General features: G+C 43.3%; 1 protein-coding gene across 3 annotated transcripts in view; it reads right to left on the reverse strand.

The window, feature by feature from the left end:
• Positions 1-7,442, reverse strand: part of TTC23L (tetratricopeptide repeat domain 23 like) — a 49,985-nt gene extending 42,543 nt beyond the window's left edge. For 2 of the 3 annotated variants that reach the window (XM_073891039.1, XM_025867415.2), the window contains exons 1-4: positions 7,257-7,442; positions 6,124-6,224; positions 2,500-2,683; positions 686-809 (exon numbers count right to left, since the gene is read on the reverse strand). In XM_073891039.1, the coding sequence (XP_073747140.1) occupies positions 686-809; positions 2,500-2,683; positions 6,124-6,191 (376 nt within the window). In that variant the 5' untranslated portion in view covers positions 6,192-6,224; positions 7,257-7,442. Of the gene's footprint in view, positions 1-685; positions 810-2,499; positions 2,684-6,123; positions 6,225-6,837; positions 7,223-7,256 lie in introns of those variants that run through there. The other variant, XM_073891038.1, reaches the window with a different exon arrangement.
• Positions 7,443-12,446: the final 5,004 nt, after the last annotated feature.

The following is a 12,446-nucleotide window of genomic DNA, read 5'->3' on the forward strand; positions in this document are numbered from 1 at the left end:
GCACGAAGCCCTGAGCTGACCCTATCCTTAGTTCCAGAGATATGTTCTGGCCTCAGTCCATCTGAACAAATATTTACTGAGCCTCTACTGCCAAGTTCCTGCCCTCATGGATCTTACACTTGGGCTTCAGTGTTAGCAAATGCCTCCCGATCTTGTTCTTCTGTACAGAATACCTTCCAGAAAGCACCATTTCTCTAGGATGAGGGCTTGGTCTTTTTCTCAGCCAGACCTTCCAGGAACTTGAGTTCTGTACAGAGAATTCAGGTCCTATTACTGGGACACTCGCCCTGATGCTGAGTGTACATACCTGCCTGTCCTTCCCCTGTGGACCTGTGGCTGGAACTTCTCTTATTGTCCTGGGCCCACTGTATCTCCTTGCCCTCATCTGCAAACTATGGACAATAACAGTATCTCCCTCCAAGGGGTATTATGAGGACTAAAGGAGACTAGCTTGGTACATGCTAAGCATTCAATAAATTAGCTATCATCATTATCTTTATTTCTAAGATCCCTGCCACACTGCCTGCCTCATCCATGGACTTTCCCGCCTCTTGCTGAGATGTGAGTTGGGGGCGGGAAGGGCCCTCCCCCCACCGCCTGTCATCCCCACCCCCATGCTTGTAGGCTGGCTTAGTTTGGCTCTCACGGGCTGGCCCACCCAGACCCAGTGGGGGAATCCATGTACCTCTCAGTGTCAGGTAGCCGTAAGCCAGGCTGGCCACAGCCCGTGCACATTTCCAGTGTTCTTCCCCAAAAATAATGCGAGAAAGGATGACACAGCGAACCAGCTCCTTGTTTGCTTGGGTATTCTGCAGAGAGCAAAGACGTCATTATGCTTTTCGGAGAGGAGGGAAAGCTCTAGCCCAGGCTCTTCTCACAGGAATACAGGGCTGAATTCACCTGTCGTCCTTTCCTCTTCTCTCCCCTTCCCACCCCATGATCAATCCAGCAAGGCCTGGTGGCTGTCCCTTATTCCTAAGTCCTCACACGAAGCTCTGCTCCTCACTTCTGCCATGAGCACCTGATTCAAACCACCCTCACCTTTCACCCAGCTGAGCACAGGAGCCGCTTCTAACTGCTCCCACTCTTGCACCCCGCCCCCGGTCTACTCTCAACATCGTAGCCAGAGTGACTTCCTTTAGCCTTTTATTGTGAAAAACTTTAGCAATATACAAAAATAGCATGGAGAAGGGCTCCCTTAGTTTCATGAGGTAACTACTCATGGTCAATCTTGTTTCCTATCTATCCCCCGCATCCACCCACCCTATTATTTTGAAGAAAAATCAGATATTAAATCATTTCATATCTCATAAGTATCTCCCAAAGATATGGACTTAGACATATAACCAGAAAACCACACTCACCAAAATATTAATAATTCTGTAATATTAAATATCCAGTCTCATAAATCTAATAATTACCTCATAAATCTAATTTTTTTTTTTTTTTTACAGTCTGCCTGTCTGTATGTTGAGATCAGTCTCCTGAGTCTCTTTTCATCTATAGGTTCCGCTTCCAACTCTAGTCATTATCCAAACTGGCCAAGGAGTTGTCAAGCCTCAAAAACCCACACTTGTACTCTATGGCAGATGGTACTTGTCTGTTTCTAAAAGCGAAGGTTCTAGCCCAGGTCTGTGAAATATGAATGGGTACAGGCCAAGATGACTGTCCTCTGCAAGTCCTCTGGATGACTTACAGAGGTAAATTTATAGATCTATCCAAGTAGGGGTGTCAGCTTCTATCATCTGCCTGTGAGGTGTCTCTTGGCCTTTCCTAAAGCCATCTACAGACCTTTCCTCTACACATTTTAAGCTCTTTTTTTTCCCTGGCCAGGAAGTCAGTGTATGAATTCCTCAGTGGATAAATCATGCTCCAGGAACATGCTGGTGCCTGTGTTCTAATAATGAAGGTCACTGTCATCCTATCTCAGGCTCCCGGATTTTGAACATTCTATTAATAGCACTTGCTCTGAGGTCCTAGTTACCAAGTCTTTGCCTCGCTCTGAGAAATGCACCTCTGGACTCTGACCTCTGTTGCAACCTCCCCTTTCTGGTGCTTTAGTTTGCTTATGAGTCCACTGAACCACTGGCATCTGAGCCTGGGCCTCAGCCTGGCTACCCTTGTTCTCAGCCTCCTGCCTCACTAACCTGGCCTTCTTGTTACCCAAGGGATCTCATTCTGAAACATTTCAGGAGAAATTTAAAAAAAAATTTTTTTTAATTAAAGGTAATCAAACATCAACACAAAGAACAAAACATTCATTTTCAATTTAAAGCCAGGAGCACAAACCCTCCATGGAAGAATGCACAGTGACCCAGGTATGGAACCCGAAGGCAGGGTGGCTACCCCACTATGCTCTGCCTTGTTTTCTTCTGCTTATAAAGAAATATAACAACTTCCTCTACTTTGAGTACTTCAATGTCCACTGAAGGCAGAGCTTCTGTCATCTTGGACATATTTTTAAAGGGAAATTAAAACCTCGTGGGCTTTTTGTTTTACCATTTTTTTCTTAATCAGCTGAGCTATTTTCTTCCGGGATTGGGCCAATTTCTCTTTAGGAAGAGACATACAGCCTATGGTCTTCTCCTCCTTGGCTGTAGTGTCTTCTTCACTCTCTCCAGACCCACTAGAGGAACACAATTCTTCTCTTCGCTGGTATGCTGGGATCTCGGCTTGCTGAGACCTGCAGATACCAGAGAGAGACGTGGATTCAGATTTGACCTCTGTGTATCTCAAACCAGTTAAAGTTGAAGAACAAATGGGGGGTAGGGATATGCGCTCAATCAGAAACTTGAAGGGATAAAGTCTGGGGATAAGCTCGCGTCCCCCTTGAAGCCCAGAATCAGGACAGCAATGTGGTGATTCAAATGAAACAGATTTGTTAAACCACCCACCTCCCTCAGAGTCCCAGCTCTGCTACTCACTAACCATATGACCCTAGGCAAGTTATTATTTGTTTCTTTGTAAAATGAGGTCAATCAGAGGAGGTGACTGGATTAAATCAGATAATACTCATAAATCACTTAGCATCGTGCCTGCTATTTAGTAAGTACTATTTTAATATTAGCTATTATTATTTTATTAGCTCCAAAACGAAGGTGTTGAATTGGAAGATCTCAAAGATCTTTTTCATTCTAAAATTCTGATCCAAACCAGGAAAGAAAATCTATACAATGAAATAATGGGAAGGGAATTAACAGTTTGAGGCCAGACTTCACTGTCCTCTTTCGTATTTCTTAAAAGTATTGGCCAACTAACTAAGGAGGATGTGGTCCCAATAAGGAGAGGGGAGGGAACTCCACAAAGTCAAGAGCAGATTCAGAAGCAAAATGGCCTTCTCAGGTGTATTAGAAATAAACGTGTTGAAAAAAAAGCTGAGTGGATTGAAAAATCTCCCTACTCTCCACTTGCTTCTCTCCCTCCCGCCTCCTCTCTCCCTCTCACCCCCCCTCCCTCCCACCCCTCAGGCCCCCCTCTCCTTCCTGCCCCCTCTACTGTCTCACATGCACAGTGTAGATCTCTGACTTCAATGCTGAACATGATTATGAATGGGTAACTGGAAATGGTAAGGATAAAAGTCAAAGGAGATAATCTTACACAAAAAAGATATAACCACATCTTAACATTGCCAGAAAAATCAAAGTGATCCAGAAAAAACAGAATTCTGAAATCTTAAGAGCAGAACAGAATGTTTAATTATAAACAAGTCTCCCAAAGGAATCACCTTTGTATATACAATTTTAAAAGTTGTACAACTTTTAAAAGTTCAACCACTACATAATTTTAAGAATAAAATTTATCTTCCTTTTCCACTGATTAGATAAGTAATAAATATTCACTGTAAAAAAAAAAAAAAGGAGAAGAAGAAAAACAAATGTCAAGTGTAATCTTTTACACTAGGTTTGAGAAATGACATGTTAACATCCATCCAGACTTCCCGTTCTAAATAACCTACCCAGAGGCACACGTCACGTGGACAGGACAGCAACATTTCTTCAGGCCCAGGCCTGGCAAAATCACCTTCTACTCCCATACAGAAGTGTGCTTTCAGAAGACATGCAAACTCTGGAAAAGCCAGAGAACATGGCTGATGCAAGGTGATCAGAAGGTAGGTGCTAAGCTTACCTCCTCTCTGCCTGGTGAGTTAATGCTCCTCCTTCAAGACCCAACCCAGATGTCACCTCTGCTGGAGTTGTCACCTCTGCTGGAGTCCCATACTAAAGTAGCAAGTAGAGACACCCTCCAAAGGACTTGCAAAAATTTCCTCCAAACTTCTACTATAGTGCAAATCACATTATAGTCACGTTTTCAAAATTCCTTTGTTTTGTTTCTGAGTTGTCTTTGCCTTCTAGCAAATAAACTGCACCAGGGCCAGGGCTAAATCTCATTTTTTTCTGAAACCCTGATACCTGGCTTAAAGATAAATAATGGCTTGTTAAATGATGCACAAATGAGTGAAAAAAGAAAACATAGTCTTTAGGACACTTGAAAGAAAACATAGTCTTTAGGACACTTGAAAAATACTGAAGGTAGAGGGAATCTGTGGCAAAAGATCCTAGGTCAAGAAAACTAACAGAAAATTTAGTCCCTCAATAGAAGATTTTGCTTAGGCTGCATATTTCAAAGACCTGGAGCAGAAGTTCAATCTACTGGGATCACCAAAGAGATTGCCAATTATGGATCTTAAAAATTATAAGCCCTAAATATTTTAAGTTCAGCCTTCAATAGAATTAAGCTGAGACCAAAAGTAGCAAGCTTCAACAACAGCGACCTCAAAGCAAGGAGAAACATTGAGGTCTTGACAAATGACTTGAGAATGCAAAGACCTAAACTAGCTTTGAACATTTTGTCATGAAAGATTAGAAAAATGACTGGAGAATACTGACCAGTCAGATTTCTTGAAAGATAAAATAATAGTCAGAATAAAAAGAATAGGCAGGTTGAATGAAAGGTCTGTCTTGCCAGGTTTACAACTTATTCTATATATTGCCATCATAAATATGAATTCAGACTAGTAATAATCAATATGTATTATCTGAATACTTCCAAGATACTCCACTGTGAACACTACATCTTAACTTCAATTTTTAAAGTTATACAACCCTTAACCTCAGGATATTTTATGAGACGGTACAAAACTACTAAAATTAAGCACATGAAATGTGGCTAATCTGAATTGAGATGTGCTATAAGTATAAAATACACACTGAATTTCAAAGACTTAGCATGAAGAAAAAATATAAAATATTTCACTACTTATTTTTTAAAATATTCTAGATATATTAAGATAAATACAGTATTAAAATTCAATTTACCTATTTTTTATTTTTTAATATGGCTACTGGAAAATTTTAAATTACATATGTGGCTGGCATTTGTGACCTGCATTATATTCCTATTTGATAGCATTGGTATAGATCAATGGTTCTCAACCAAGGGTGATATTGGCCCCAGGGGACATTTGGCAATGTCTGGAGACATTTTGGTTTGTCATTACTGGGACAGAGCTACTGGCATCTACTGGGTAGAGACCAGAAATGCTGCTAAACATCCTACAATGCATAGGTCAGCCTTCTACAACAGTTAGCCAAGACAAAATGTCAATTGTGCCAAGGCTGGGAAACCCTGGTATAGAAAAGTGGTTAAAGAATTGACTCTGCAATCCGGGCGCCCAGTTTGAATCACTAGCTGTGGGATTTGGGGCCAATTACTTAACTTTTTTTTGATTCATACTCCTTAGCTATAAAATTATAATAGTATAATAGTACTACCAGTACAGGGATGTTGGGGCAATAGATGACTTCATGTAAGTACTTAGAACAGTGCCTGGCACAAAGTATTTGCTCAATAACTATTAGCTATTTATGATGTGAAAATTTTACTTATTGTCTCTTTATTTCATAAAACAATTTTAATTTACTCATTATCTTTATTAAATTTCATTCTCCATGACTTTATCAATCTTGGTATAATTAACCTATCTATAAAAAATAAAATTTCCCTTCAGTTAGGAAAAAACAATTATGTTCCTTCTCGCATAGGTTGCACAATTACAAATGGATTGTATAGCAGAATCGTTATTCCAGGCCAGTGACTGTGATGTCAAGGTTCTGTGGTACTTACAGGTGGAAGCAGAAATCCCAGTCGGTGTCATTGCTGACAGTTGGAATGTGGATGGGGCTGGCTTGCATCCTCGTCCTACCAAGAATCACAAGTCAGGTTGGCTTTGGGAAAAAAAAAAAAAGGCTTAGAAGTCTTCTATTTTCCCTCTGTTGGATGCTATTAACATTAAACTGAAACTGCCCAAATACATAACCCATCTGAAATCCATAAATAGACTATCCTCACTCATGTATAGAGACACCTAGAAGGCAGAAATTAAAGGCATTTGCCAAATTAAACCTCTGAATTAAATTTCTTTCCCCTAATTCCTACTCCAGAGTACCTCCAAAATCCCTTTTTTTTTTACACCCTCAAAGCCAGTATATTTACAGCTCCCGAATCATCAAAACTATGTTCTCCTACTCAAGTCAGATATTGTTTTTGCCAGATGGATCCAAGCAAAGCAACCAGTTCTAAGCATTAAATGAAGTATGGCCATCGTATTGGTTAATTCTTCTCTTTGTCCCTAGGGCCATCCCACTATTTAATATGAGGTACTAGTTAAGGAACACACAGCGTCTGTTTGGGTATTGTCCTTAGCCGAGGGGGGAAATGACTGAAATCTCATGACAAACATCTGATTTATGATTATTTGTGAAATTCAATTCTCATGGCTCTCCCTTTAAATCAAATCTAAACAGAATGCACAGTTATGCACTGAACATGAACACCCACCAAGTCGCTCCTCATTTCACCCTGCAGAATGTCATTCCTTCCCATCTGAGCCCTGAGTGGCTCTCGCTGCCACAGGCTCCAGCACATCCACAATCCAAACACCAGAAGGAGATTAATTTCTCTTTCTAATCTCTACTTTCAAAACTATGGCCAGGGAGAGGAGTTTTGAGTTCCCAACCTCCTAAATTCTGTTCTATGAGGTGCTATACGGCTCTGAATAAATTAGAATACCACACTTTGGCCCCTCTCTCAAACTCAAATCGCTTCCTTCTTCCTTCCACCGCAACTTCGTAAACCCTGAGCCACATCCTGAGCCCCAAGTGAGCATCCTGAGGCTTCTTTCTTGCGGGTGGTGCCACAGAGGCTCCAACTCGAAAAGCACAGGCGGGGAGCAGCGAGGTAGGGGTTGGGCCGCCCACCTGGCCAAGGGCAGAGAAGCCACGCCGCGAAACTAGCCGTCCGGGCTCTCTCAGCCGGAGAGCTCGGCTTCCTCGCGCGGCGTCGGCGTTCTGGCCTCGGCAGACTTCGTTCAGGGCGCCGCACAGGTGCCCGGCGGAAGCGAGGCTCTCCGCGCGGTCGGCCAAGCGCGCGCGCAGCCCGGGTTCCGGCTCGGGAGACAATGGGGTTGCCATGGGAACGGAACGCCGCTCCCAAACCGGGAGCGTCGGCGCCTGTAGCCATGGCGACGCGGGGCACTTCCGGCCCCGGAAAATCCCCGGGCCACTCCCGGGCGCTTCTGCAGGACGCTTGGGCTTTCCGGTCTCCGCGGGCGTGACTCGCTCAGCCTCAGGCTCGTCCCCAAACACCCCTCTGCTGCGGTTGCATCGTCACCTGTTGTTTTTCGGAAGGACTTTAGCTCTCAGGCATGAAGATGCTGGAAGAGGAGAGAAATCCCGTCGCAGGATGGAAGAGGGCGCCAGGCTCCAGGACCCCACCTACCTAAAGCTGCGGCGTACTGGACTAAATGGGCGCCCGATTGGGCGCCCCTCCGCGCACCCTGCACCCCCGAAGTCCCCCGGGTGTTCTGGCTCTCCGGACTGGAGAGGAAAGGCTCAGATGTAACTGTTGATGGTGTCAGCACCGTCTGTGTTTCCTCTCCCGGTAAGATTTGAGCTATGCTTGATCAGGAAAGTGGAGTGCCCGAAATGAGTACTTTAAGGAATGGACCACTAGTTCTACTACTGATTAGCAGTTCCAACAATATTTTCGAGGAATGGGGCACATTTGGCAAACACCACATAGCCCTAGTTTATGCAGCATGTATTCTTATACCATTCCTCTTCAGGAGCCTGAAATACACAATAATAACAATAATTCAGATCTGACAGGTGCAGGGCAGTTGGGGCCAGTACCCAAACCAACAGCACCAGATCCGCAGCCTTGTGCAGAAGGGTGTTATCACAAACCCTACGGTGAACAAGGGGCCTATGACAAGTCAAGTTGAAGATGGTATGTCCTTGTTTTAAAAAAACAAAAGGGGGGGGGAAAGCAGGTTTGGTAGAGAAGGAAAATATTTACTAAGAACTTGAAAGGTGGTGTTTACATTTGGTGTTTGTTCTTTCCAGTTCCAGGTTGAAGTTTTCCAGGTTGAAGTTTGCTATTGATCCAAGAATGCCAAGATAGACTTTCTGCAGTTAGGTTGGAGGAGCTATTTAAATGAGTTTGCTTCTCTTACGTGAAACCTGAACCACATGTTAACTTAAGGTTTAAATCTGTACCCTCAAGATCCTGTGCCAAAATTTTAGAAGGATCCCACCCCCTTTATTCTGTTCCCTAAGAGAACTCCCAACATGGAACAAGGATGAGAGCAATGAACTCCGCCTCAAGATTTCAGGGCTCTGGTTTTGACTCTGTGTGGAGTCTCAGTTTTCTTGCTCATACAATGAGAGTATTTGTTACCACTTGCTTTCTACAACCCCTCCCAGTTCCCAGGATTCTCTGGTGGCAAACCACAGATTTTTGTAACTCTATGAACAATATTTAACACATATGGGGATAAAAAGGAAGAACTGGTTTCCTGTTCTCTAACACTGATTCCCCTTACCCTTGTTAAGTTGGTCTTCATCAAATTGAAAAGTTTTAATGTTTTCATTTTAGGAATTGGCTGGGAGGTTGTTTCTAAGTATGTGAAATGTAACTTCTGGTTCCTGAACACCAGCTTCTGCCCATAATTGTGAAGTGAGGTACCAGAACAGGCACTGAATTCCCATTCTAAAAATGACAGTCTGGTTCCACCTCCGTTTAATTAGCTTTGACCTTGGGGTGCCTGGGTGGCTCAGTCAGTTAGGCGTCTGCCTTCAACTCAGGTCATGATCCCAGAGTCCTGGGATCGAGCCCCACGTCAGGCTCCCTGCTCAGCGGGGAGTCTGCTTCTCCCTCAGACCCTCCTCCCTCTCGTGCTCTCTCTCTCTCACTCCCTCTCTCTCAAATAAATAAAAAACTTTAAATAATAATAATAATAATAATAATAATAATAATTAGCTTTGACCAGAAACAATTCACCTGTAAAATTAGAAGTCAAATTAAAAAAATGTTACACTCTCAGAGTTCCAAACCTGTGTGCTGTTTTTTTCCCTTTCCTTGCCATATTCACCCTGTCCCCAAACATAAACCTTAGTTACAGGTAAATGTGCTTTAGGTTTGTTCAATAACTCTGGAATGGGATGCTAGTAATCTTGCTTTTATAGTGTGTGTTCACTCACACAGTCCCTCCCTTGATCCTGAGGTAGAAGAAACAAGCACTGCTATTGCAGAATCACATAAAGGAAGCATGTGTACAGGGTACTTCTAGATTCTTCCATCCCCAAATAAACAAATTATTTTAACTGCAAGAACTGTGAAACCTAAGGACAAGGAAATCAAATAAACTTTCCTTTGGACTGTGTAATTTCTTAAAACACATTTTCTGTCCTCTAAGACAAGGTTAGATACCTTATTTCTGAGCTCCCATACTATCCCGTCCACAGTCCCATCTTGATGCTCGCAATTATATTGGCACTTTGTGAGTTTCTCACACTCCCCATTCATCTGTCCATCCCTCCAGAGGGAAAAAAAAATGCATATTGAAGAATATGTGCTATGTGCCCAATACTGTTCTAAGCATTAGGGAAGCAATAGTGAGCAAACAGACAAAGATTTTGCTCTTCTGGAGCTTCCATTCTACTAGGTGAAGAAAAGTAGAGTTACTAGTAAATAGTCTGATGTCTCTGCAAGTTAGAAAAAGGCACAGGGCCAGGGGAGTAAGCAACAACTTTGTGTGAATTAGAAAAAAAAAAACCAAAAAACAAAAAACCTCTTCCTCCAGCCAGACTCAGACCCCTGCTAAGGGGAACAGAGGGTGGGCTGGATTTTAGGACTCCCTCCCTCCCTCAGCTGGGTGAACCACCTTACATGGAAGCGACAAATTATCTGGAGAAAAATAAAGCCAGATAAAGGATCTAGAAAGTGATGTGGACATCACTTACCTAGTGTAGTTAAGGAAGGCCTCTCTGACAAGGTGGCACTGAGCAGAGGAAATGAAGGAGCAAATATACAAACATCAAATTAAAGAACATTCTAACATAACAGCGAGTACAAAAGCCCTGAGACAGGAGCAAGTTCAGTGGGTTCAAGGAAGAACAAAAAGGCAATTAAGAATGAGACAGAAGAATGGGTCAGCAAAGGAGCAAAGCACACAGGGTCCTCTAGGCCATCCATTCATCTAAATATCCACCCACCCACCCATAAGTACTGAACACCTACCAGGTGGCAGGCCCTGTCTGATCAGCTGTGAACTCCTTGTGGGCAAGAGCTGTTATGATTCACCCTCGAGCCTTTAGCATTCAACACAGTATCTGGCTTATTATCAATGTCCAATAACACTTAAGAAACTTGGAATCATCTTCAGGAACTCTCCAGTAGCAGAGATTCTGGCCCCTTAGTATGTGTATCAGTTTCCTATTGCCGCCGTAACAAATGACCACAAACTTCATGGCTTAAAACAACACAAGTTTATTATGTCCTAGGTCTGGAGGTCAGAAGTCTGCAATGGCTGTCCCTGGGCTAGAGACAAGGTGTGGGCAAGGCCGATTCTTTCTAGAGGTTCTTGGGGAGAATTTTGTTCTCTTGCCCTTTCCAGCTTCGAGACCACCTGCGTTCCTTGCTTTGTGGCCTCATTTTCCATCTTCGGATCCCGCAGGGCAGCATCTTTAAATCTTTGACTCTTGACTCCTGCTTTAACAGATAAATACACTGTTAACCCTGCCTCTCAGCGTATTTAACCTGACTTAATTTGCTTAGGTTTTAAAAACATCCACAAGTGGGCGCCTGGGTGGCTCAGTTGTTAAAACGACTGTCTTCGGCTCAGGTCATGATCCTGGAGTTCCTGGATCAAGTCCCGCGTCGGGCTCTCTGACTACCTGTCCTTCTCCTGCTCAAAAGCTTGCGTTATTTGGCGCCGTCTTGCTCTTTCTCCCCACTACACATCTCCCATTTGTAATCCGGTACATCCAGTCCCAGTACTTGAATATATACTGTTTCTTCCCATTTGGGGGCTTGGTTCATAATGAACGTGCGGGAGTGTCTTCCCTTGCACTCACCTCTTTCTCTTGGGGACTTGCTCTTCAGGGGAGCCTTTCCATCTGCTGGAACCCCCAGCGATGGCTCTCTCAACCCATGAGCTCCAATGGCCTCCTCGCCACAGCCTCCATGGTTGAGCTCTTGTCCTTCGATTTTTTCACAAATATGCAACTCCCATGCTTGAGTTCTTGGCCCTGAGCAGAGCAGAAATTGCTATTCAATGCCTTGGTCTGTTTCTTTGCCCAGCCCCTTCTTTGCCTTGCAGTCGGCCTTTTAACTCTGCTCACAAAGCAGCACCCCCATCTTTGCTGGAGAGTGTTTCTGCTGCTGTCAGCGCCTCGCCTTCCAGTTATGCCACGTTGCACAGTGTTGTGCTTTGACACGTTCTGGGAGCATTTCCCCCACACAGCATGTCATGTGTTTATCTGAAGATGGGTGGGTTTGATTATTAAAGGCTTTGCAGTCTGTCTTCAAGTTTATGTAAGGGAAACAAATTGATGAGTCTTATTCAACCGATGTGAAGAAAAAGGCCATTCTTTCTCACACAATGTGATGATGCAGGCACTATTCTACTCTTTTTTTCTCTGCATTCTTGTAGCACATGATGGACGTTATTGTGAAAATGGGCAATTTGAAAATTAGTCAAGTAGTCTTCACATGTGTACATAGAGACGTTTATACAAAGGACAGTCATCCCATCATTTTTAGGGCTGTAAAAGCCTGGAAGCATCAATAAGGAACTAAAAATACAGCACAACCGTACTACAAAATACCATGCAACAGTTAAAAAGAATTAGATGTGTGTGCCAACGGAGAACAACCTCTCCAAGAAATTTTAAGTATTTTTTTTTTTTTTTTACAAAAGTTCTCCCCCCAACACGGGGCTTGAACTCACCACCCCGAGTCTCATGCTCTACCAACTGAGCCAACCAGGTACCCCTTAAGTATCTTTAAAACTATGATCCAGAAGAGTGTCTGAAGTACGCTTCTATATTTAAAGGGGAAAGCTAAATTCTATGCCTACAGGTACATAGAATGTCTCAGGTCATCCA

The sequence above is a fragment of the Callorhinus ursinus genome, unplaced genomic scaffold (assembly GCF_003265705.2).
Source record: "Callorhinus ursinus isolate GAN/ISIS: 27379988/994484 unplaced genomic scaffold, GSC_fseal_2.0 scaffold3, whole genome shotgun sequence".
NCBI lineage: Eukaryota > Metazoa > Chordata > Mammalia > Carnivora > Otariidae > Callorhinus > Callorhinus ursinus.